Raw genomic sequence first — 27,103 nt, forward strand, 5'->3', positions numbered from 1 at the left:
TTTTACGCTTATTTGTGTTTTTATTTTTTACTTATGATTCTCTCTGGTTTATTGTGTTTCTTGTACTCTTATTTGCGTCTCTTCGACATTTTCTGTAAAGCACTTTGGTTAGGGTGACCAAATATTCAGCTCTTCAAACCGGGATCCTTAAGTCAATGTGCAAGGTCTTTTGATAAACATCAGCCTCAGCATTGAATTCAGACACGCAATGCATTTGTTCATGTTTTCTGATTGGTCAGGTGAGCATGTTTACATGCATGTTACAAAACATGATAAACGTCTATGCAACCACTGAAACCAACTATTATTATTTTAATTTTGGTGAAATGTGTGTGCGTGTATTCATACTCATATGTGTGTGTCTGTTCTCCAGTGTTCCTGAGTATGGTGGAGCGGGTGCTGGAGAGACGGTTGCCACGACGAGGGCTCAACAGAGAGGAAGTGATGGTGACAGTGTTCCAGTTCTGGAGCTACCTGGAGGCTGAGGGAGTCAGTGAGATTGACACGCACGTCATTGAGCTGGCTGAGGAGGGTACGATTTACACACACAATGTTTACTTTACGCATGTACAAATGCACACATACATCAACAAACTGTCTAAGCCAGTGATGCCCGACCCATGTGCGGAGGCCCACTGGGCACACACCATGAGGATATTGCAAGTGGGCCTCCAAATAATTGGCAAAACGCTACGGTTTTATTGATAATGTAACGTCAATATAAAAAAATAAGTCATGCTATTTTATCTTTAAAACTTCATTGTGTGATACCGATAAATAGGAACTTAAAGTATTCAACTGATCCAAGCCGGAACACAATCGATTGATTAATCATTAAAATAAACGTAGCTGTAGGTATTCACAGCCATGTGTAATGGTTGCGCCAACTTGTGCGTAATGACTGTTCTCCTGCTCTTAGAGAACTCCCTGTATGCAACAAAATCTGCTAAATTGTGCTTCTTTAGGCGCTCGGGTGGCGCAATGGCAAAGTGCCTGCACACCACCGCAGAGGTTGTGGGTTCGAATCCACCGTAGTGCATCTGGCTTTGTCGAGCGTCTATACAAACACAATTGGCCCGTGTTCGGGGGAAGGGAAGCCGGGCGGGGCGGGTGATAATTGTCACTGCACGTACTCCTATGGGCTGGGGCGTCACCTGTCAGCAGGGAGTGTTGGGTGGGAGGAGTAGGACGAAGGCTCTACGTCCTCCCGGTGGGGGCTCCATAAACAGCAGTGACAATACACAAAATGTGTGTGGGGAGAAATCTTTGCCATTCTTCTCATTGACAGGTCCAATGAGTGGTTTAGTGGACAATAGTCCTATGGATATACACTACAAACAGATGTTGAGGCTATAAAACCAGAAATGAACCAGACATTGTGAACGACAAACGTGCAGGTTTATAAAGCTGATGAAAAGAATGCGTCTGCATTTATCTGTACTAGTGGGTACATACAATTTTAGGCAAGCATTTTAACGATTTCACACCTACACGTACGTTTTTATTAAGATATTTTTAGAGCCTATTTGTGCTATGCACCTTAACCACTAGGCCATCGGCGCCTCATGAACCGTCAACCTAAAATTTGTTTGACACCGCTGATCTAAGCAAAGTGGGAAAGACAAGCATTATGCTGGTCATGTGAAACCCCAGCGGAGTCCCTTAACATTTTGAGTTGTTTTAATCTCACAAATAATGACTTAAGATGTTCCGTTCCCTTCCTATATAGTCTGGTTGGTCCAGAGCCTTTCGTCAGGTGACCAGGAAGTGTTGGTGCGAGCTCTGCGACGCCCCCCAGAGTGCAGCCTGAAGAGGAATGGGCTTCATGCTGTCGCTAAGTTACTGAAGGACCCCCGAGGGAAAGTGTCTGCCTCTGCTAGTTCTCTGCTACGAAGCCTGGCTGATCAGCCCCGACACAGAGAGAGGGTGAGACCGGAACTGGGGGGAAGTGTGCACATGTGGTGACAAAGAAAGTTGACATAGAGGTCCACCATACACCCAAACACACTGACAAACCATAGTACTTTATAGTTGTGTGTGACATTGTTGACAGACTTAATGATTCATGTTTGAGCATAAAGCTTTCAGACAGTTCATAGGCAAGATGCAGAAAAGTCAATTTTAAGTGATGACCTAGGGTTTCACAACCTGGGGTCCATTCGCAAGGGGGCCATAACTCACTAAAATGATATTTATTCGATTTGATTGCGCCCCTCTCAAGCCGATCTCCCACTGCTATGGCTCAATGCTGCTTTGGGTAGTTGAAACCAGTTTTCAGTAGCCTACATCAGGGGTCCCTGGTCCGCGACACCTTGCTTCACGAAAATGTTATTTGATGTCAGACAACGCATTGTAAGGGTCTATTTAGAATCAACAAGGATTGTTAATGACCAACACCTCAGTCTATTTGGACTCTAACACCTCAGTCTATTCACAACAATGAGGCTCGTCAATGACCCATCAGCAGTTCTGTCCTGCATCAACAGATGAGAAAGAGAGAGTCCTGTGCCCTGTGGTAAATGACACAAGAGGTTATGAAAGGACAAACATTTTCTATATGCACATCAAATATGACAACTAGTCTCAAATGTATCTATCTTAGGATGAATGGTACAGTAGAAAAAATCATAACTCCATCCCGGGTCCGCCACAGCTTAAAACGTGTGCGGATAGGCCTTGCCAGAACACTGTCAACAAAAAAAAGAAGGAAAAAAAAAACCAGAAGTCTCGCTAGACGAGATTGAAATCTCGAGATTTCAATCTTGTCTAGCGAGACTTCTGTTTTTTTTTTGGGTTGCATAGTGTTCTGTCACTATGAACATCAGATCTCACAACAAAAAATAATTAAAAAAAGCTATTAAAATATGCGATCTAGCGCAAGGCCTATCCGCGCACGTTTTAAGCTGTGGCGGACCCTGGATGGAGTTATGACATTTTTCTACTGTACCATTCATCCTAAGATATCATAACATCATAGAAAAGGTAAGAAAACCTTAGTCCAAAATTCTCCTTTAAGACAGGAGCCTTATAAATTGGAATTAACATGAAGCACATTTTCCCTGTCCAGGCTTTGGTGAGCTGTCTGGAGCTGCTGGAAAATGAGAATGTGGACACCAGAGTGTGTGGATGCAAGGCCCTGGCTTGTCTTAAGGTAAAAATATCTCATGCTGTATTATAACACTCATGTGTGTCAGTTACCAGTGTCTTTATATGTGTGTACTGGAAAAGTGTGTAACTGTCTGGCTGTCTGTCACACAAAGTAAAAGTTAAATGAAAAAGAGCATCTCTACAGCTCATGGATTTGTTGTGTTACATGTACACAAGCAACAACCATTCTTTCTGCATCAAGTCAAAGTAACTAAACCAACTCTACCCCCCTGTTTGCTTAGCCCAGAGACGCTAGCGCAGGTCGTTAGTACGGGACCATTGTTTCCCAACCATTAACTTGAGAGGGTGTGGCCTCCTATTCAAAGTAGTTAATTTGCATCGGTTTCAATGAGACTGTTGATGAAACATGATCTAAAATGTAAATTATGCCATGATTAATTTAATCACTCAATTTTGAGTATTTTAGAACTTAACACACTGCCAATATACATTCTGAGGGGAACATGGTATTGAAGATTTGCTAAATATATTGCAAGTCTGTCTGAGAAACTCAGTTTTATACTGCAGTTATAATGCAGCCATTGCTTATTATGGTACCTTTCCAGCAATTATGGTACCTTTCCAGCAGTAACTAATTCTGTCTATACTTTGTTCCAGGCCAAAGAAAGCATTGACCAGTTGGTATATCTGTGTAGAACAGACAAGGAGGAGGTCCGAGATGCTGCCAAACAAGCTCTGTTAGTGTTGGGTAAGAATAATAATAATAATACGTCTGATATGCACAATAAATACTCTATATAGTCTATATATTTTTACAACATTCACAGTATCAAAGGCTTAAAAATGTTGATCCTACTATGATTAATTATCATAATGTTTTTTTCTTTCATTCATTTGTTTATTAAATCACTCATTAAATGAATGGTTTTCCATGTTCATGTTGGGATTTTAATTCTCATTTACGGTAAATCATTGATTGAATTATTCATTCATTCACCATAAAGAATGTCAGTAGCTGACTGAAGTGCAATCTATCATACATCTACCAGACATACAATACATGACTAATGTGTTGTGAATCAAAAGTCTTTGGAGATTATGAGAAGATTCTGTCATTCCTTTTTTTCCTTTTTTTTTTTTTTTCCCCCATTCATTCATTCATTTGTTAATCCATTCATTGTGCTGAATAGGTGAAGAGGGGAAGATGGCCCACAGACACGTAGAGACCTCTCAGGATGGACTACCAAGACTCTTTGCTCCTGGCAGCATGGCCAGCACAGCCTTCTAATATAACACACACACACGCGCACACACACACACACACACACACACACACACACACACACACACACACACACACACACACACACAAGCACACGCACACACACTACAAAGTTTATATTGTGGTATGCCATGGTATACTTTTTGAATTTCCTCCCTACCATTAACCACACACTCACAACACATAATTGTGACATATTTGTAACATACAGAAACACAAGTATGTTTTACACTGTTAAAGAGGGTGCAATAATACCAAGGGCAAAGAGGAGATACTGTAGGAGACATTGACTGTGATACTGATTAACACTGGGCATATTTCAGTAAGCTTCACATACACACACTTATCAATTTATGTATATAAAACATGTGGTAACTACTATTTTAAAGAAGTTGGACTACATTATGTAGATGCCAGAACGGTTTCAGAATTTTAACTGCCTTATCTGGAAAGATGGGGGGCATAACTGACGATTGGATCAGAGACAGGAGGAATAATGAATGGAGAGGAGAAGGAAAAGCTTCTCACATCCCCCAAAAAGGATTTTAAGCAACAAGGGATTTTCTATGGGTGTGCAATGCACTTTTGGTCATTTGATTGCTGCATGGATTCACGTTAAATAGGATTAGTATTAGTAGAGACAACTAATTTCAGCCACTGTCACTGCTTCCCCTACCTTTAAAGGTATCAGCACCCTCCTTGACTTCACCACGGTGTGATGGCTGATATTCTAAAGACCTGCTGCCACAGAGTCTCAGTTTATTTAGCAACAATCACAAGGAGTAGAGTTGAAAGGATTGGGATTTTATCTCTCGGTTATCAGTCTTCACTGATAATCAGTCTGCTACTGATATCACAAGCCAAAATTATTTCCCAAGTCAGAAAGTATTCACCGTAATGTGTGTGGAAGGAATAACACAATGCAACGGAATAGTTCAGTTGTAAAGATGGTATTTGAGAGGTAATATTTAAGGATGTTAATAGGAGTCAAATGTTCTTATTTCTGTGCATACGGGCATCCAATAGGAGTGTTTATTCCTTTACTCTATATAATAGCAGGCTGGTGTCTGATAAAGTCCCAATATTTTGGGATAATGGTAGTTCTATTTATACTGATAAGTGGCTGCCATCTTGTGACAAATACTGGCTCCTAGTGGGCTAGTACCGGCTAGTAGGCCAGTAAGGACTGGAGAGTGAATGCATGGAACCATTTATTCCTTTCTAAGATCAAGCCCTTGCACCCATTTAAAGTGGGACAATATTAAATAGAAAAATAGTTATGTCACAATTTCATTCTTCCTTTAGAGTTCATAGTAATAAAATCAATTCAAAACTATCCTTCTACCTGGAGTTCCCCTTTACTCCTCTTCATGTACTCCCTCCTGCCTCTGTCTCTATGAACCTAGGATGGAGCAATAACCAGCAGGGTGTTTCAAATAAGCAAAATGACAGTCAGATCATTTTAAATATTTGATTTCATAATTACAGATCGTTGATGGATGACGTGTATGATGTCCTATTGCATAGGAAACAGTATTCAGTTTGAATTGCTCTGCAGCATCACACAATTGCAGATAGTCAAAAGCAGTATTATTATTGCCTTGCACTCAATGTCGAAGCAAAAGATCAATGATGTCAAATAACATCCTTGGCTCATAATTATTGGTCTTTAAAATAGCAGCTAAAATGCCAGTGAGCTAAAAGCCTTTAGCTCACTAATCTACTACTTAGGCTTTTGTCTATGATGGTTTTTAAAGCGATCTGATTGTCATTCCTGCCTGATGAAATGTCCCATTGGCTTGTATGCGAAAATGTTTTAAGCAATTCAGTGCCATTGTTCTGTACTATAATGACATAGCCACTTTCTTTATGGAAATATAAATATATTATTTCTATACTCCACTGGATTTGTACATGTTATGTAATTGTAATGTATTGTATACATTCTGTTTGCATTTTTACAACAATCTTAATATGTACATTTATAATTTTTCTTTTATGATTATGGCTCTGATGCCTCTTTTTATTATTACACATACACCATTTGTATCAAGTTTGTCAACCAATCAGTTTGGCTCATTCAGATTTTGGCTGACAATTGATGAAGACACCACTTTCTATGACACTTTACCACTGATATGATGATATAACAATTTGATCTACTGTGGGGGTATTTTAACAGTTTGATATTTGAATGGTTACAGACACCTGTGGAAGGGTTTGCCTTTGTGGAGTAGATAAAGAGGTCGCACTGGATGAAACCATAGACAGAATTTGGCCGGATGTAATGTTCAGGCCTGAGCTAATTTACTTTTAAAAGATTATAATTAGGCATTTAGCTACAGTCTGGGTATGATCACATTTGGGTTATGTTTTCAACAATAAAATGTTCAAACCTCAGAGGATTGAACCGAAAGTGAATTGAACCCAGTCATACAGTGAGTACCATGTTGCCCATCCCTAAAGATCAGCCAATGCAGGATAACAAATGACTTGGCAAATAGCTGAGCCGGAAAACAGAACAGGGCTATGGAGCTAATGTGGCTACTACTAAAACTACAATAGCTAAATTCTTATCAGTCTCTGTGGGGAGTTCAATAGTGCTTATTTTCACAAACACAATATGACATACAGCCAACATTTTATGGCAATTTTGACAAAAAAAAACAAAACAATTGTCAAATACCCTTGCTGCTCAAGTAATATTCCCCATTTAGTATATTGCCTTAAAATGTTTCCTGTGAGTCAGTACCATAAGATCATCTCTGTTTCCTTGTCAATAAGAACGGAGGACAGACTAAACTGACATTTTCAACTATGAACAATGCAGATGCATTTTAATCATGAGTCAACAAAGGAGATGTTCATATCTCTTATTGTGGTCCATATTTCAATGGAAGTAAGATGATCTTAGCAGTACAAAGATGCTTCTGGAAGCCCTAGCTTGTAATCATTGTACTTTGTAGTCATGTAAACATACATGTACACTGCAAAATCCTGAATCAACTCTTAAGAGTGTAAAAATTGACCTGGAAGGATACATTTCTACTCTCTGAGCAAAAGGATTCAGCTGTGTAAAGGCACTGTAGAAGCCCCATTTTATAGCAAGCATTAGTGAATTAAATTCTGCTCTTTATTAGCTGTTGAGATGTACACCGGTCCACATCTCAATTAAAAGGTTTAACCACTCTTAGTTTGAAGAATGTGTTACAATAGTCCTGCCCAACTGTATTTAACCACTTAAACCGCACATACTTAGTTGAACGGAGTCCCCCAGGCATATATCTTAGTCTAGTTTTTCCCTCTAGTCTACACCAGCCAATCTACAAGCTCACGATGTGTCGTGTAGATCGGCTATTTTTGCTGAATGTTTGCCCCAGAATAGGGAGGCTAGGGTTCAAGTGGTTCAAATGGGGAACTTCTAGAATGGCTACTACTGCTATGTCACTGTGTGTGTCCCTGTGTGAACAGTATTCACCACTGTTCTGTAGGACAGCAGCAATCTACTGCTAGGACTGGATCAATGAAGCTTCTTGCTGTATGAAAGTGCCTCGATGTCTGACAGTGAAAGAGATGCTATGAAACATAAAGAGGGAGATGAGATACTTTATTTAAGAATGAAGAGAAAGTGAAGCAGTGGGCAAGCACTGCAAAGTATATTTTTTGTTCAAAGTTGATAGATTGTGCAGCATTGGAATCAAAACATTTTATTTCTTGATTTTGTTCTTTTCTAAATAAATATATTGCCTGGCAGTTGTCATGCCTGGTGTTGTGTACAATGTACAATGTATACAAAATTAAAAAACTTTTGAAAGATTGTGGTTTTTGGGTACTTTTTTTTCAATGATTTGCAAGGAAACCGTGGTTGGTGGAAAAAGAAGCCGGACAGGGAGGGTGATATGTTTCTGAACATACTCGTATGGTGGACATCTGTCAGTGGGGGGTGTTGAACGGGAAGAGTAGGATAGAGGCACTACGTTGAGGGAAGAAAGTAGAAAGTAAAAAATAAAAAAGAAGTGATGTATAGAACAATAAATGTTCCTATAATTACTGTATGAATGTCCCATATAATATAAAATAAATATCTGAGAGGGGAAACAAATAGATATTGTAAATACATGTCTGGAGTTAAATAAATACATATATTACTGCCCCACAATACAGCATTTTTTTAAAATCAAGAAGCCTTTTAACTTTCTTCTGTTGTATCAAAGTGCCGGAGAATAAAATATGCTATGAAAAAAAAGCAGGTGTGCTTCCTCTGGATGCCTTTTTTGTTTAGGCAGTGGGTGCTCAGCTATAAATATAACTTGAATCAAATACCACCTAAAAAAGCAGCACTCCAAAATAAAGGATGCAAGACTGGCTCAGATACACATTCTCATTTATTGAAAATGCTTAGGCGTTTCTCCCTCAGACTTCCTCAGCAGATTTTTTTTTTTTTTTTTTAATGAATTGAGTACAAAGGACCCCAATGGAAACAAGCCATAGGCTTTCTTGGGTTTAAAATACTCTTAGCAGACCTTGTGCTTTTTTTTTGGCAAACTGCTAATAAAGTATTCAATCAATCAAAGATCTCCACTGCTATGTTTGTTTGTTTTTTGTATCTGTATTGGTGGTACTACCCACTAGTTTACGTGTGTGTCACTGATTTCCAACATAAATTCCATGAGGTCAGGCCTTTTGAGTAGAACTAAAAATAAAAGAAACAAAGATAAGTGTCCTCAGAGAGAGAGAGAGAGAGCACCAGCTGATAGCCCTCTAACGTTGTGATGAATGGCTTTTCAATGTATTCCAACCGGGCGCCCCTCCTGGCCAATCAGGGGGAGGGCTGCACAGGATTCGACACCACCCCCCAGCGGCCGCACAGGCGCACTGAGCTCAGCGCCCCAACCAACTGCCATTTTGTGGCAGAGCTCTCTCTACTCTGCAAAAGCGGGAGAGGGATTAAAAGAAGCGACGGAGAAGGCAGCGTTTCTTATCCTCCCCTTGCTCACTTTGTAGCGACGACTCTACGCTGCCGGTCGAGGCGAACGGGACGAGAAACCGACTCAAAACAGGTAAAGTAGCACTACTTTTCTGAGCCGATGGTTAGTTTGCAGGATCTTTAATCGGCCTCTAGGTGTCACGATGGGGCTCCGCGGGTCCGGGGCGGCTTGCCTTGTCGGGGGGTGTTTGTCTCCCTCTATCGTTGTTGGAAAACCCGTCGAAATACGGTTATAACGGCGAAGTTGCACCTAATGTACGGGGGCGCCGTGGCTTAATAGTGGCGGATCGACGGCGATATCAATAGTTAATATATAAACAGTTGCATATACTTCGACGATTTGCTTGGTGTGTTTTTTAGGCCGAGGCGTCCATTTTCTCCCTCTTCTTTGTTTCCTGTCTTTTTTTAACTGCGAGTTGAGATGGAAACTGGCGGGCTAGTGTTAGCATAATGTTAGCACCGCCGGCTAATATTAGCTTCACTCGCATCTCGGGATGCATAAAGTGCAAAACGCTTAAAAATAAATCACATCCCGTCCACCCAACCAGGGAAATCACTATTTAACATTTAAGACCATCTGCGCCCCCCCACGCGGACATCCACAAGCATATTTTAGGCACCATTTCAGAATTAATTAATTTTAATAAACAAACAATGTTAGCATTAGCTAGCTTGTTTGGCTCCAACACCCCCCCCCAGGCCAGACCCTCCCTCCTCAGCGCGCCTTCATCTTGAGGGTTGTAACTTAAAACATAACACGATGAAGTATTCAAAGTAACATAAGCACACAAGTTTTAGTTTTAATTAGTATAACTACACCAGACAACTCAAAGCCATTAACAGTCTACTATAACACATTAGTTTGTATGGTCGTGTTAGCTTGTGCGCTAGCGCCGTTAGCTTAGTGCGCACACGGAAAGGGGAAAAAAAACCCAGGCCACCGCGGAAAAGAGGATGACGAGGCGTTCAGTGCAAAGTGACCCCCGGTGATGTTACAGCAACCAGCTCCATGTTCATCCAGCTTCCTAAAACAACCGCCCTACACCCCCTCCAGACACGGCCGTCCGAGCTTTATCCATGATCCCGATACAACAATTTAATGTCCTGCCCTCCCTCTCTTCGTCGTCTCGCCATGGTTGGAGTACAAGTTGTTGTTGCACCGTTTGCCCGCTTGTCTCTTATTCCAAGCCCACCTAGAAGCACATAGACTAGAAAGATATATACACAGCAGAGAGCTCCCTCTACGACTCGGCTAGGAGAGGTACAAAAATACCGCTATACATGCAGTACACGATGTGCGACGTTAGGCACTGAAAATGTGTTGTTGGTCAACTTGAGTTGAATATTTTTTTAAGATGGGATGTTGTTGTGGAAGATGGATTTTTTTAGGCCTACCTAATTATTTGTGTCTGCTCTGCAACCACCACCACACCCATTGTTAAATAATGTTGTTTGTCTCTTTTACTCACAGGCTGATTTGGGGCCAGAGTTGAAAATCAAATGATCTGTGTTCAGTTTGTGTTTTTAGAACTTATTGTTCCCAGTAGAGCATTATCCACATTTTATGAAGTAGAAAATTAAAAGTAAAATGTAAATGTGTTTATTCAACAGAACCTCTCCACAAAAGCCAGTTGCCAAAAGCCTTTCAGGGCCACTTTGAATTGTAGTTAATGTGCCTGTCCCATTTAAAATTGTGACTTAACATATTCCACCTCCTCTCTTGCAGGTGCCCAGGGAGAGTCGGGTAGCAGACAGTACCGAGGGTCAGCTGAGCTCAGGTGTCCGAGCAAGTGAGTTAACATTGTCAGTGATGTATGTTGGCATGTTTAACAGATGATATCACTGTGTGTGTGTGTGCATGCATGCATCAGGGACCACATTACACCTCAGCAAGAGTATGTATCTGTCCAGTGTTGTGACCTGTACCTCATCCCTCCTGCAGGTTGACAGGGACAGAGTCTCTGTCAAGCCCAGTCTTTTTAGTTTTGAGCACTGAATAAAAGAGGCAGAGTCATGAAATAAATCATTTAGTTACTGTAGCAGGTAACCAATTAGCTCCATAAAGAACCTCTCACTCCGCTATACAGCTCCGAGATGAGGTTCTATGTCGTTACCTTCCAGAATCGGGTATACGTCCGCCAAGGCTCCGCTGTTTACCCTTTTGTATACGTCGTATCCCAAAACTAATGGTAGATTCCAAGCCGCACGGATGTTTAAAGTTTGGAACGGAATGGAAAATTTTAGGAACGGAGCGAAACTACCCATTTAAATCGCTTATTTAGTCAGCCTGTGGCCATGTTTCCCATTCAACCCGGAAAACCCCCCTACGTCCGCTGCCAGTACTGCTCCCGGTTTGGCTACAATGGGAAACATGGCCACAGGCTGACTAAATAAGCGACTTAAATGGGTAGTTTCGCTCCGTTCCTAAAATGTTCCATTCCGTTCCAAACTTTAAACATCCGTGCGGCTTGGAATCTACCATTAGTTTTGGGATACGACGTATACAAAAGGGTAAACAGCGGAGCCTTGGCGGACGTATACCCGATTCTGGAAGGTAACGACATAGAACCTCATCTCGGAGCTGTATAGCGGAGTGAGAGGTTCTTTATGGAGCTAGTAACCCATAGCCGCGTTTACACTGCACGGTACAAGCTCAAATTGACTACTCGCTTAACTTTGGGGTTCTTTCCACTGCATATTGGACTCTTTCAATTTAGCTGGTTGCTGGAGCAACATCCAACTTACTTAGGGGAGTGCTAAACAAGCTAGTTCTGGCTGGAAATGGTATCCCGTACGTTAAGTCCAACAAAGACCGTTTCAGATAACATTTTAGGCCGAATTGGCCATAAAGTTGCTCAATATTGATTCATTTTGCATTTACAATGGCTAGTTTAATCAAAGTGTTTAAACATTATTTAGGAGCTGTCATGTTGTGTAGGGATTCGTCATGGTGCGAATGTAGATTCTCTGGCTATATTCTGCAGTGTTTTCAAGTCACGTTTTGGTATCACCTCAGCTTGTTTGGAATCTCAACTGAGATGCTACCAAAAAAGTACCAAGTACCTTTGCCCAATGGAAAACCAAGAGTCGAGTTGAGCTGGTACTATGCAGTGGAAAAGCACCATAGAGTACTTCTTCTTCTAATGGATTTCTGGCAGTTTTGCCGCTCTTGCGTATTACTGCCCTCCACAGTTCAGGATGCCGTTCAGCTCATTAGCGTTCTATATCCTCTGATGGAGGTCTGTGTTGCAGACAAAAGCCAAAAAGGCTCCTCTCCACGTAGTTAAGGCTGAAGGAAGACCATTTAATATGGTTTAAAATTGTTGTCTCCATAAGTACATTTATTGTATGCTTATACCGTAGCTTTATATAGCCCTTTTCTAGTGTGTGATGTGTTTGTGAGACTTGTGCATGCATGATCAGTGACCATAAAACATTTTTTCACAACTGAAAGGTTTTAAGGATCCCTGTTATCCTTATGTGCTATATAGTGCAATGTTGGAATCCTGTGCTATATACGGCAATGTTATGATGATATTTGTTTTTAAAACGGCCTCTTTCAGGTCCAACCCAGCATGGACGGGGTGCCGACAGAGGGCGTAGGAGAGGTGGAGGACCCGACTAAAGATTTCCCCTCCATCCAGACTGTCCACAGCCAGGATGCCATGGTGGCTGACCTCCTTCAACAGGCTGCAGAGGCTGGAGGAGTGGTAGAGGGGCAAGCTGGGGTCGTCCTTGAACAAGGTACATAGACTTTTAGTATCAGCCAAATCATTGCATAATGTAGTTTCCCCAAACAATGGGCCGGGACACATTTTTGTAGGTCACAAGTAAATCTAGTTTCCAATAATGTTTAAACATTTCAAAATCTTAAAAAAAAAACAGATGGAGAATAGAGTACATAGCAGATGTAAAAAGTCTCAATGCGAGTTCTTAGAAAACGATTTATGTCAAATAAAATAAGGTAACAAACATGGTAGTCACGCTTACTGCCGTGTGTTGTCACCCCCCAATCGCCACTCTGAACCAGGAAACACCCTCATAATGGCTAATAATTCTCTATCCATAAAGTTTTTACACCTTACTCTTCCATGTTCATACATAAACAATATCTTTTCTGTGGGTCAGCAGAGAGCATGGATGCTGCCCAAGCCCAGCAGCAGCTGATGGAGGCTGGGGTAGGGGTCAGTGTTGAGGGTGGCGGGGTAGAGATGTTGGTCATGGACTCTCTGGATCCTGCTCTGCTGCAGATGAAAACTGAGGTAAAGTTTACTTTTCCTACAACTACCACGACATTGTCCCATTAGGAATACGTCTTGACCACGGCGGTGCAGAACTATTGTTTAATTGAAATTGCCTTGCTTTGACTAGGTGATGGAACCTGGGACAATGGGCGCTGCCCACCAGGCAACAGTGACAACAGTGGACCAAACTCAGATCATTACACTGCAGGTGAGGCTTGAATACCAAATCACCCCAAAGACTATTTTTGATTGGTAAAAAAAAAAGGCCATGTTGGTGAACTAAAAATTGCGATTTCAGTATCATAGAAGGAAACTTTTTTTTGTGTCTCCAGGTAGTGAACATGGAGGAGCAGGCAGCTCTGGGCCTGGGTGAGTTGCAGTTGGTCCAAGTGCCTGTGTCTGGCTCCACAGTGGAGGCACTGCAAGGGACCTATGTAGACGCTACTGCCATGCCTAAAGATGGAGACCCTGTCATCTGTCACACACTGCCACTTCCCGAAGGATTTCAAGTAAATGAACATGGATTAATTCACCACACATGCACAAACACGGTTCTATACATTAACAACCCAACTAACAACTCAAACTCATTGTCCATGTATCCCTGTAGGTAGTCAAGGTAGGAGCTAATGGAGAGGTAGAGACTGTGGAGCAGGAGGAGGGAGCAGAGCCTCAGTGTGAGATGGAAGAGATGACTGAGGAGAGCCAGCCCTTGGAGGATGAGACCATTCAGGCCCAGAATGAGGATCAATCCTGGGCTAAAGACCCCGACTACCAGCCCCCATCAGCTTCAGTTCTCAAAAAGGCCAAAAAGGTTAGATTGTCTCATAGTGGGAGAGTCGTGCTTTATTTCTGTCAATCCACCTCATCTGTCCTATGCTTGTGCTTGGTCTCATCTAATGTGCTTTTGCACAGGGCAATAAGAGTCGTCTACGCTACGCTGAAGGTGATAAGGATATGGACGTCAGCGTCTATGACTTTGAAGAGGAGCAGCAGGAGGGGCTTCTGTCTGAGGTCAATGCTGAGAAGGTGGTGGGTAACATGAAACCACCTAAACCCACCAAGATTAAGAAGAAAGGTGAGAGAGGGGCTGGTGTCTGTGTGTACCTATTCAGCACCCATAAAATGGGAAGTTTCACTAGTATTGACTCTACTCACTTTCTGTATTTTGGCCAGCATCATGAGACCTCTACTACTCATGATGCTTACTTTGAAGTTTCGTTGTGTAAAACTGCTGTTGTGCACATTGTGTATTAAGAGATCTTGTGTAAATGTCATCCATCAGGTGTGAAGAAGACATTCCAGTGTGAGCTGTGCAGCTACACCTGTCCTCGGCGCTCCAACCTGGATCGGCACATGAAGAGCCACACTGACGAGAGACCTCACAAGTGTCACCTGTGTGGAAGGGCCTTCAGAACGGTCACGCTGCTCCGAAACCACCTCAACACACACACTGGTATGGCTTATCGATCAGTGGGATTGGCCATGTTCACACAGTGGCCATTTTGGTCTAGCTTCACATTTGGGTGGGGGTTTGAAAACAATTGTAACCATTTTTTATAATGTAATGGGATATGTAATTGTTTGTTACAAAATGTGTGTGTGTGTGTGTGTGTATATATGTAATTTTTTCAAGTATCCGTGCACATGTTGGTCATGTGAAACTAAAAACTTAACTAACTGATTATTTTTTTCATCCTTGTAGGAACTCGACCCCACAAGTGTACAGACTGTGACATGGCCTTTGTCACCAGTGGAGAGCTGGTTCGCCACCGTCGCTACAAACACACACATGAGAAACCCTTCAAGTGCTCTATGTGTGACTACGCTAGTGTGGAGGTAAGAACTGGTCTTGTCTGGTTTGTTTGTTTGTGCACCGTATTCCTGGGGACACTCAAGTTGGTCATTGTCTGAACGATATTTGCAAATCATTCTGCCGGTGCAGTGCCCTAGTATCTCACTGTGCATCTGTCTCATCTTGCCCAGGTGAGTAAGCTGAAGCGTCACATCCGTTCCCACACGGGAGAGCGTCCGTTCCAGTGCAGTCTGTGTAGCTATGCCAGCAGAGATACCTACAAGCTGAAGAGACACATGAGGACACACTCAGGTAACGTGGCCCCATCTCTCCTTTCTTGCTTTGCCAATTGTGATGGAATCTACAGTACGTGCCTGATCTGTGATGAAAAACCAGGCTACTCTTGTGTCTACTTTACTAACCGCATCCACTGTGCTCTGTGTCCCTCAGGAGAGAAACCATACGAGTGTTACATCTGCCACGCCCGGTTCACACAGAGCGGCACCATGAAGATGCACATCTTGCAGAAACACACCGAGAACGTCGCGAAGTTCCATTGCCCACACTGTGATACTGTCATCGCCCGAAAGAGTGACTTGGGTATGACCGCACGCACACACACACACACACACACACACACACACACACACCAACCATGACAGAAAAGAGGTTAGCCTGTTACTTACTACTTCTACCATAGTCTCCTGTGTTCTCTACTGTCTCCTGTTCTCTAGTCTACTCGGTTCCACCAAATATATAACTTTATATATTTACACTTGTGTGTATATACAGTATACATTTGTAAATATCAATAATGTCTCTTTTCCCCTTTTTTTCATCCCTCTCTTCCTCCTGCACTGTTCATCTTTCCTCCAGGCGTCCATCTGCGTAAGCAGCATTCCTTTATCGAGACGGGCAAGAAATGTCGTTACTGTGACGCAGTTTTCCACGAGCGCTATGCCCTGATCCAGCACCAGAAGTCCCACAAGAATGAGAAGCGCTTCAAGTGCGACATGTGTGACTACTGCTGCCGACAGGTGAGGACTGAGGAGGGGAGAGGGGGCCTGTGTGTGGGTAGAAGACTGAAGCTCCAAACCAGCTGATATGTCTATTTAACATTCTAAATTGTAGCAGTGAGTCGGCAACTATTAATTATTTTATTTCTGAGTATTATATATATACTGATTATTTTTGAATAATCGAGGAGCAGGTGTTTTTAAAAAAAAAATTGTATATAAATTAATCTATAAACCACTGAAGCCCTATTTTATGCTTTATCGCACAAATTTGTTATGCCTATGATATGCCCAAAATAGGGGTGGATTATTAATAGATTATTTTATTCAATTATTGATAACCAATTTAAATTTTTATCGATTAGTTTGATTTTCCTGACTTCCATCCCTCGTCTTGTTTCAGGAGCGCCACATGGTGATGCACCGCCGCACTCACACAGGTGAGAAGCCCTATGCCTGCAGCTCGTGTGAGAAGACCTTCAGACAGAAACAGCTCCTGGACATGCACTTCAAGCGCTACCACGACCCCAACTTTGTACCGACCGCCTTCGTCTGCCCCAAATGTAGCAAGACCTTCACTCGCAGGGTAAGATGGACAGGACACTCACAGATGCATATCGTATACAGGCATATTAATCTGGTGAATCTTTGGTAATCAAATAATTGGTTTAGTGGTCAATCATGTACGATGCAATTCAAAACGTCACGAAGATGTAACTTATGTTTGTTCAAGATTATGAATGTAATGTTCACACTGATCAGATAAGTTGATCATCATGATTCTGATACCATCATTTTGTACAATATTAACTTATTGTAGCGTTTACAGATTAATAATAATAATAACATAGTGTTTACAGATTAATAATAATAACATAATGTAAAACAAAATATTGTTAGTACATTATAATTTACTAGCATTACACATATAATTTGTTTCTATCCCTATTCATGCACCGGTCTTGTTTTCGCTTATATTTACGCCTGCACATGTTATTATGTCACACTGAGAAATGTAGCTTAACACAGACTGTCATTATGTGTTCCTGCTGTGTAGAACACCATGGCTCGCCACTCTGAGAACTGCAACGGAGAAATTGATGATGCCGAAAACGGAGAACCCGTCCCCAAGAGAGGGAGGAGGGGTAGGAAGAGGAAGATGCGCAACAGGCGAGATGAAGAGGACAGCGGTGAGTTTGGGTTAGGTTTGGTGTGAGATAAAGCTGGCAATATGAGGGACTTACTCAGCGTTTTATTTGTGTCACTGTTGAAAATGTGGCTGTTCAGTCAAACATTTTAGCTTTCAGCTGGAACATGGACATTTTTTTTTATTATTTTTTTTGCTCCTACCACGCTCTGCCCCCTTCTGGGAGCAGAGCGTGAGAGCAGTGCTTTTTTTGCCCGTCTACTCCATTCCATCCCACCCCGCACCCCCGCCCCCACCCAACTCTTCTTATGAGGGATCGTTTAGCGCCATGGTGTTGTGGTTATGTTTGTTGTTCATGTTTCATTGAGAGGCAACGCAGTTGCCGCCCTGTATCATGTCATCGTTCATGCCAGTCCACTGTTTACGGCTGCTGTGGTGTTGTTTTTTATTAAGCTGCACTAAAATGAATTTCACCCACTTTTTTACCTTGTAAACCTGTGATGTGACAATAAAACTGATTCTGATTCTGGAATTCAAATGACTTGACAGAATTTTTTTTTCTTCCCGTATCTCAGATGAAGATCACGCTGATGAAGATGAGGAGGATGATGATGAAGATGAGATTGTGGAGGGAGAGGAAGATGGAACACTGCTACCGGAAGAGGAGGAGCCAGAGACCATGGAGCTGGATCAGGCTCCTGCCATCATCCCCATGCCCGCCTCTGAGGAGCCACCAGTCAAAAGGAAACGGGGGCGCCCCCCAAAGAACGCCCCCAAACCGGCTCCCACACCGAGCAAGTCACCCAGGGTGGCGGCCAAAGCGGCTCTAACAGGTGAGATGGCTAAGGGTACTGGAGCAGGGGAAATGGCCAAAGAAAAAGGGTGGAGGTTGGTGGTTTTGCGAATTAAACCCCCCTCCCCCCAAGTCACTAGTTGTCAGTTTGTAAGTACCACTACCTAAGCATAATGGAGTGGTTCAATACTTTTCATTAAACCAGGTTTGCTACCAAAGTGGCTTGTTAGTTGTTACTGGTGAAAAGGGTAAGATGAATGTCAGTCTGCTGGATAGTTTTAAGAGTGCCGATGGTTGATGGGATAGTGCATCAGTCACATACTGTAATCACTCACTGTCAATCTGGTCAACTGATCTGCTGCTTGCTGAAACACTAGTAGTAGTGTATTTTTTAAAGAAAGCTTTCAGGCGTGTGCTTACAGTCTGTCTCTCTGCACCTCTCCAGCGGCAGCCATCATCCAGGTGGAAGACGAAAGCACGGGTGCCGTTGAGAACATCATCGTAAAGAAGGAGGAGTCTGAGGCCACCACAGACACCACAACCCTGGATCAGGGGGTGGAGCTAACAGTGGAGGGGGTAGGGCTTGATGGAGATGGAGTGGAGACTGTTGTTGAGCTGCCGGTGAATGAGGAATCGGCTGCTGCAGCCAACGGAGATCTCACACCAGAGATGATCCTCAGCATGATGGACCGGTGAACAGGCCCTGACAACACGGGGTGCACATACACACTCAGATACAGGGACTGACACACACAGGCACATAACACACTCACACGTCTTGATTTGTGGACATTTTACAATGGCCACCTTTGCCTTCTTCCTATCTGGTTTATATTCAGCTGGTCAGGATCAACATAAACGGTCCACACACAAACAGTTGCATACCTTCTAATACACGTGAATACTGAGTTTGTGTGTCTACCTGCACACACAAACACATATGTACAAAACTCACACACTAAAGTAGCCCAGTAAGGACCAGATCTCCCACACCTCTCCTGTATCCTTCCCTGCCCCTGCTTTGTTATCCACCCCTGTAAAGACTTTCACCAAGCTTATTACGAACAACTCTCTCTGTTCCCTCATATCTCTGTTATATATTTTTTCAGTCTTTTAGATGAATCGGTGTGTTTTTTTGTCATTTTGTTTGGTTTCCTTGCTTCCACCTAAAACCACATCCTGTTCAAGTTTCTACCCACACTGACTGAAGTTCACGCACAGTCTGAAAAAAAGATTCTCCACGTTTTTGCCTTCTTAGACTTGGTTTGGGCAAGAGATTAACCCCCCCCCCCCCCTCACAAGACAACTGTGTGCAATTTTCGTGATCTAGGTTGCCACTGTTAATCATTTAGCTTTTTTTTTTTCCAGCTTCAAATGCTTCTCTTACCTATAAGCATTCAAATACTTGCTTTTGTTTTGATCAAATAGTGTATGATAATTTAGTTTGCCTCTAATACCGTTGGCTGTCATTTTAATTATCTGTATAATTCCAAAAGAAAGCATCACTCTCCTTCCATGTCGGTCTGCCAGAGTTGGATGAGTACACATTCTGAAGTTAGAAGTTACAATGATCCAAGTTATTTAAAGTCACGGCCACAGGAGGAGAGGGAGGTCTTAGGTAATAGAGCATGCTTTTATAGTCACAAATTGAGGGGGTATTGGTGGGAGATGGCCACTTAGGTCAGTAATGGCTGCATGGCTGTTTGAATCAATTCTCCTGTTTTGGGGTGCCAACCTCTGCCTTTTTCTATCTGAGAACTTACCAGAACCCCCTTCCTCTCTTGTTCCAAGTTTGTTGCAATCTCTTATTTGGCCTAAACTACTAGTTCTTGGTCAGCAAAAATGTTTTTAGAAAGCAACTAGTTGTTCTGAAAGAAAGCTCCAACTCACATTAATGATTATGACCCCCCCCCCCCCCCCATTCCATATAAATAGGTTGACATGCAAAGACAACTATCAGATCACTAATTTGTGAGTGCAGAGATGCGTCATTTTAACCATTTAAAAGTTAACTTATTACTCTTATCAGATCTGGGCAGAAATGGCTTTTAATTATGATTATAGATTGAATAGCATGACATAATTAAGTAGCATTTACTGACTTTAGAATTGACATCGACAAACGGAATCATTGGCTCTAGATAACTGCATAATTTCAACATTGAACTAATGGATTTTCCTGTTTTCCGGCATAGTTTCAATTGCATCCCTGCTTCAGGTGTTTAGAAATGTAGGTGCCGTTTTGCCCAAGTCTGCACTTGGTTATTAAGGATCAGGCTGTGAACACAATAATTTTGCCTCTTTTATTTGTTGGTCATGAAGTAATTGTCTGCAAGACAGTAGCTGGTAAACATCACCCACAATGTTCTCAACCACAGGTTTTCTTTGTTTTTCGTTTTGTTTTTTGCTTGTAAATACATATTTTTTATTTCTTTGCTTGGATTTATGAAATTTTAATCTTTTGTATTAGTTTATTTTGAGACTTAATTGTTTGAGGGGTCATTGGGGCTTTGATTATAACATCACAGCTGTTATCTGTGGCCATCTTGTAATGGCTGTCCTAGTTCGGTTCAGTTTGTATTGTTAAATTCATGTGTCATTCTACTTGGACTGCATTAGATGTTGTCATGGCCTATCATTTTTCAGTTAAAGAAATGGGGACGCAGGGAGGAGAGGTTTTTGTATAAAATTTGACGTTTTAAAGAGAGAACACCTCCTTTTGCCGATCATCTTTAAAAGTTAAAATAATGCTGATACCGAATAATGTTTTCATCTCTCCTTGTCTGTATGTAATTATTACATTCAAATAGCTTTTTATTTTTTGGTTGGGCTCTTAATACGATTGTGTAGGATGGTAGGTTTTTGTATACCTGGCTGGCTCTATGTAATTTTAACTGTAATCAAGGCGGTTTGGTTTCCCATTGATGGTGTGACCACAATGCACAATTGGCACCATGTTCCTGACTTAATTTAGAACTAAGTTGTCAACTGGACATAATTAATAATGTTGAGATGACAAACTTTGTAAAAGACCTGGCTGCAAAGAACTACAATGTATTGGCAACGGCGATGGAGCAGAATTGAGGAGGTAATGCGTGCTAATGAAACCGCTGTGGCTACAACCCCTGTTTTTGTATCAGTGGTTCTGGCTGAGACATGTTGGAGATGTTATGAGAATGTAATGCTGTACAGTTGATGAGAAGAAATAAAAACATACTGGCCTATGTCTGCTGCTTTGATTGTCTTTATTTAAATGTTTTACTTATTGTTTCTTAGGCTTGTGAGCTGTGCCACCGAGAAAATAAATGTCTTGCTTGCACAGGTGTGGTGGTCCAAAACGTATTGATTCTTATGTGCTGCCGATAGTGGAGTAACAGAGTCAGTCTTTAGGTTAGGCTGAACTAACGCAACATCACAGCATGCATTTTTACACATACATTGTGTTTTCTTTAAATTTATAGAAACTTTGTTTTACTTTTTTTTTTAACTTTTTTTTTCCCCCTCCCCAATTTAGTTATGACAATTAATGCCACTGCTGTTGTACCATGTTGTCCTTTACTGGCTCACCTGCCAGTGAGGAGCCCCCCGGGGAGACGTGCCTTCGTCGTCCTCCCACTTAACATTCCCTGCTGACATGCACCGCCCCAGCCATAGATGTAGGGAAGCTTGCTCCATTGCAAGAAATATGTGTTGGTATTCGCTATGATGAACAGCATTGAGTGATGCTGTGTCCAGTCAACAACTTGGAGTGCACTACATCATGTAGATGTGTATAACTAATAAGCTGGTATGCAAAGAAATTTCCCAAATCTGTACAATCCCCTCCCTGTCACCAGCTCACATGCATCTCTTTCCCTCTACCTCAGCACTAGATCAGGAACTACGATAAACGGTGATGTGTTGTCTAGAGATAGAACAGTGTTTCTCGAAGTGGGGTATGGCAGGGGCCACCAGGGGTCCTTGAGGAGGTTGCAGGGGGTCCCCTGCAAAATGAGGAACTGCTAATTTAGCCCAAATGATAGAATATTGTCTATTCAGATGCAGATCATCACCACTGTCATCTTCCCAACTACAGTATACCTGTGGAGTAGACAGTTGTTGAATTCTTGACTAAGTCTGATCGAACAACAAAAATCTTCTAAGGCGGGTCCCCGCCACATTATTTTCAAATGGGGGTCTGTGCCCTAATACATTGGGGGACCTTGACATGAAAAAGTGTCTGTCTTTCTCTCTCTCTCTCTCTCTCTCTCTCTCTCTCTCTCAGTATGTTCTAGTTTGATATGCCTCAGACACTTCCTGTTGGTTCATCCTCCTGTACTTTCAGTCTGACTGTGGCTTACAACGCAGCAGGATGTGAACATGTGTATGAGTCGTTAAAGTGCAGGAACAACAATAAGTAGAGTGTGTGTGTGCGCGTGCGTTTGAGTGCATCTCTTCACATCTTGCATTACTACGTCTCTTGCAGATTGCTGCAGATGCCGCCTGATTTCAAAGCTATTCGCTTGCCAGCAAATACCGTTCTATCTCAGTGTTGTGATTTATTTATCCGGATTTTTTTGGGACACGTATCTTAAGTACTAATTAGGGTACTCTTTTTGTACTTTAATTGTCCTTGTACCAAGGCTTCAATTATGGACACAATTTCTCACAGTATGCAAGGTAAGATGACCTGAGAGAAAATATTCTAAATAATATTAAGTAGATGATGATAGACTGGCAGAGAGGTTGCACCAGAATGTAGTCTTATAGATCCAGTGGTTATACTGTGGGGATACTTTTATGGCTGAAAATGTATAAGAAGCTTCATTCCCTTGTGACAGTGAAAATGAAACATCAGTGCGTGCCAGCAATGCTGATCAGCAGTATTACAGAGACACTTTTGTCTCGTCGTTTACCACAGTCTGGCATGGATGATGTACGGCCCTCAGACCCTGCCATAAAATATGCTGTTGTGTTCTTGTTACTGTACTTCACATTGGTCCTGTTTATGCACGTTAATGAAGGAATGTCGACATTTGATAATTCTCAATATTCTTTGGTCTCCTCTCTATTATTGCCCTTCTTTCTCTCCTGTGACTTCTCTTCTCCCTTTGTCCCCCTCCTTGCCTTCACTCGGCTGGCTTCTCACCAATCCTTCACTTGCCTTTCATCCCATCTATTTGTTGCCTCCAATTACAACTGTGTAGTTTGTGCGCTAGCTAATATAATCTGGATGTGTACAAATACACTGGGACATACTGTATTTTGCCATGGTATTTCCAGTGACAGTGACTGTCCCCCTTCTCCTGAGCAGAGCAGATCTCAGAGCTGCTGAAGCCCCACAGGGTTTGTCTGATGAAGACAGTTGGACTGAACCATTCGACCCAGCATCGGGGGAGACCACATTGCAGGGTTCTGGTGAGTGAGGTAGACAATATTGTTGTGTAGTCTAATATACGCTTATACAGAACATGTATTATGTAGCTCTAGAACATATTGGTACAGTCCAGAGGAGGATCATTTGAAATAAAGTTGGTTCATCGCCCCTGTAAGATGAAAATCCTGCATCTCCAAAATAGTAACTTCTCCAGAAGTAGACCAGTGTTTGATGGTGGGAAGCCTGCAGTGGCTTGTGGACTTGTCATTGCATCTGTGACTCATACTGGTTGGCCAGGGCACCTGTTCAGTGTGGAGGAGAACTGGGGAAGGTAGCGCTAACCTCGGCCTTAACTCCCAGTGAAACTCCTTGCTGTCAGCTGAGATGACACAGCCGGTGACTCCATGTGTATGGGAGGAGGCACATGGTTGTCTAACTCTGTCAGCGACAGGAACTGCAGTAGCCATGGAGGAATAGGCAGTGACTAAATTGGAATAATAAATAAATGAGAAAATATGATTAGCATTTGAACATGAGGGCCTTGTAAATGATCAACATCCACAATTGATCTATGTCATTGAATCCATATAGGGCAGCCTAGAAGTGTTCATAGTTGAGCTGCGTTGACCTCAGTGTGCTAAAAATAGCTTTAAAATCCAGTCTCATTCCCTCTATGATGAATAATTCAGAAATGATCAATTATTGACCTTCTTGACCTTGACTTGACTTTAACCGTTTCCCACCAAATTGCACCATAGTCGGATATTGGGGATACTGATTTCATGTTGTAGTTGCTAAGAAATACCTGCTGGGGGTGCTCTCGGTCTACCTGTTCCGTGATCTTCTTGTCATCATCCTCTCTTGCCCTTTTGTTACTCTTATTAAAGAGGAATGTTGTCAAAGTTAAAAGTAAACAATAAAAAACATTAAAGGGAAAAAAAGTATAAACTGTGTGTGTGTGTGTGTGTGTGTGTGTGTGTGTGTGTGTGTGTGTGTGTGTGTGTGTGTGTGTGTGTGTGTGTGTGTGTGTGTGCGCGTGCGTGCGTGCGTGCGTGCGTGCGTGCGTGCGTGCGTGCGTGCGTTTGTGATGGTCATTGAGACTCTCTAACCTCAAGTACATTCATTTCTCTCTCTCTAGGTACTAACTCTATGGAGAGGTTTCATGGTTACAAGCAGAGAACCAGCCAGGGTAAATCACAACTCAGTAGCAGCTGTATGGATGTGTGTGTGTGTCTGTCTGTCTGTCTGTCTGTCTGTCTGTCTGTCTGTCTGTCTGTGTGTGTGTGTGTGTGTGTGTGTGTGTGTGTGTGTGTGTGTGTGTGTGTGTGTGTGTGTGTGTGTGTGTTTGCGTGTGCGTGTGCGTGTGCGTGCGTGCGTCCGCACGAGTGTGTGTTTGCCAGGGGGTGGGTCACTTTCCATGCACTCAGTGAAAAATGTAAACAATATACACAGACTTTAATTAGCAATTTTCTGATTAATCGCATGATCAACAAGAAAAACACAACAGTCACCTCGGTCTGGAGGATATTTCACTAATATATTAACCACGCTCACACCTCCTCTGTGGTGTCAGAGTCTTACACCAAGAAAGGTTACACATGATCATGGTTACCACCTGCTAACCACGTAACCCTACAGATTGACCGAATTCACCCAGGGATCTACTTGGCCCCTCCTTTTGTCCCTCTACACACCACCATGTCTTCACCTAAAATAGCAGCTAATATCTACAAGCTCACAACCGATTGCAGATCGGTTATTTTTTGCTAAATGTTCTCCTATTTTTGCATGTAGGACTAGGCTTTTTGTTGAGAATGTTTTCCTTTAATGACACACCAAACATAGGGAAGCCAGGGGTTAATGTGGTTCAAGGATCTTTAGATGTTAACAGGAAATCAATCGCTCAATGCTGTTGTGTGTCTTTTCCCCACTGGCCTAACCTTATTGATGGGGTATGTGTCTCTGTGAGAGTCTGCAGGGAGCTGTCAGTCTGTCCCACTGGAATAAAACAGTGTCAGGAATACTGACTTTTATTAAAAGGCCTGTAAGAGCCTGGAGATAGAGCTGACTCAACAGACTGTGCATGCGCGCGTGCGCGCGTGCGCGCGTGCGTGCGTGCGTGCGTGCGTGCGTGCGTGCGTGCGTGCGTGCGTGCGTGCGTGCGTGCGTGCGTGCGTGCGTGCGTGCGTGCGTGCGTGCGTGCCTGACTGACTGACTGACTGACTGACTGAGAGAAAAAAAGTGTTTGAGAGAATCTTCATATTTTTAAGACTTGGGTTCAAATCCATCCAATATATGCGAGTGTAGTCCAATATTTCCATTTAACCACTTAAGCCCTTATACTGTATAATTAATTTTACAATGAATACTGCACACAATGCATCATTGCAATGCATTGTCAGCTATTTTGGAAAAGTTTCTGAATTATTTTTGTATTTTCTTTTACATTTATTGAAATGTTTTGCCAAAAATGACATGACCAAAATAGGGACACCAGGGTTTATGTGGTTAATTCAATTGAACACAATACAAATATCTTTAATTGCATGCTGACAAACACAATGGAGGAACTTCACACATCTTCCCTGGTAGTTTTTCTGTTACTGTGGGAACCATAGTGATTAACCACTTAAACCCCAGCATCCGTATGCGACGCGTTGTGAGCTTGTCGATCGGCTATTTTCAGCTAAAGCTTTCCCCACAATAACAGAAAACAGAACATACACTAGTATAGAGCCCTGAGGGACCATATGGGGTTTAAGTGGTTGAAGACTGTGAAAAACGTACTGTTAATACCTTTTATGTCACATGTAATGCCGACCACATCGTCATATTATGTAGTCCAGTACACTGTGCTGTTGAGGAATTGTAATTTTCTATTAACTTCCAAACGATTTATGTACTGAACTTTACCTTTTGGTGACATGCTTGATCGGTTTCATTCAGCATTCCTGAAAAACAAAAGTTGAGTTTGAGTTTTGTGGACTGTAGGAAAGAGGAGATGAGTTTTTAGTCCAATCTTATATTCACCCATGGCCTGAAACAGTTTGACTTCGAATGGAAAAACTATCTTTTTAGAGCTAGACAGAAAATAGTAAGAAAACCTTAAAATTGATAAATTCCTTTTGCTATGAACCTTTTGACTTAGCCTGTAACAACAGAACAATCTCTTACATAGCAAATAACCTTGTCACGGACAAATGGAGTGTAATTATGAGCAAACATAGCACAACCTGCATAGAGGTTTATCAGTGTGTGTGCGTGTGTGCGCGTGTGTGTGTGTGAAAGAGAAATAAGTTTCCCTATTTAAGTTTCGGTGGCCGTGACCAGGACACACATACTTGCACCCCCACACACACACACACAGACACAACG

General features: G+C 42.2%; 3 protein-coding genes across 8 annotated transcripts in view; all 3 read left to right on the forward strand.

Annotated features, from left to right (window-relative positions):
- The window catches only part of ripor1 (RHO family interacting cell polarization regulator 1), an 85,059-nt gene extending 76,852 nt beyond the window's left edge, over nt 1–8,207 (forward strand). For all 3 annotated transcript variants that reach the window (XM_080438355.1, XM_080438354.1, XM_080438353.1), the window contains exons 20-24: nt 374–532; nt 1,730–1,926; nt 3,068–3,151; nt 3,766–3,856; nt 4,299–8,207. In XM_080438355.1, coding sequence (XP_080294481.1) covers nt 374–532; nt 1,730–1,926; nt 3,068–3,151; nt 3,766–3,856; nt 4,299–4,396 — 629 coding nt within the window. In that variant the 3' untranslated portion in view covers nt 4,397–8,207. The remainder of the gene's footprint in view (nt 1–373; nt 533–1,729; nt 1,927–3,067; nt 3,152–3,765; nt 3,857–4,298) is intronic.
- A 1,169-nt stretch (nt 8,208–9,376) lies between these two features.
- On the forward strand, nt 9,377–21,598 carry ctcf (CCCTC-binding factor (zinc finger protein)). Of its 4 annotated transcripts, none has more exons than XM_080438356.1 (17): nt 9,377–9,450; nt 11,104–11,167; nt 12,941–13,121; nt 13,506–13,639; nt 13,749–13,829; nt 13,954–14,130; nt 14,232–14,435; nt 14,537–14,699; nt 14,907–15,077; nt 15,327–15,460; nt 15,608–15,728; nt 15,867–16,016; nt 16,293–16,453; nt 16,836–17,018; nt 17,490–17,622; nt 18,155–18,412; nt 18,818–21,598. In XM_080438356.1, exons 3-17 carry the CDS (start codon nt 12,953–12,955, stop codon nt 19,066–19,068), a joined length of 2,490 nt encoding a protein of 829 aa, XP_080294482.1. In that variant the 5' UTR covers nt 9,377–9,450; nt 11,104–11,167; nt 12,941–12,952; the 3' UTR covers nt 19,069–21,598. The 4 variants fall into 4 exon arrangements, with proteins under 4 accessions (XP_080294482.1, XP_080294485.1, XP_080294484.1 ...); XM_080438359.1 differs by having other exon boundaries at nt 14,546–14,699; XM_080438358.1 differs by having other exon boundaries at nt 13,509–13,639.
- A 1,144-nt stretch (nt 21,599–22,742) lies between these two features.
- The window catches only part of carmil2 (capping protein regulator and myosin 1 linker 2), a 50,854-nt gene continuing 46,493 nt past the window's right edge, over nt 22,743–27,103 (forward strand). The window contains exons 1-3 of the mRNA XM_080438578.1: nt 22,743–23,031; nt 23,666–23,769; nt 24,867–24,917. Of these exons, the coding sequence (XP_080294704.1) occupies nt 23,004–23,031; nt 23,666–23,769; nt 24,867–24,917 (183 nt within the window). The 5' untranslated portion in view covers nt 22,743–23,003. The remainder of the gene's footprint in view (nt 23,032–23,665; nt 23,770–24,866; nt 24,918–27,103) is intronic.

Source organism: Gymnoscopelus braueri (genome assembly GCF_963280865.1).
Source record: "Gymnoscopelus braueri genome assembly, chromosome: 9".
NCBI classification, from domain to species: domain Eukaryota; kingdom Metazoa; phylum Chordata; class Actinopteri; order Myctophiformes; family Myctophidae; genus Gymnoscopelus; species Gymnoscopelus braueri.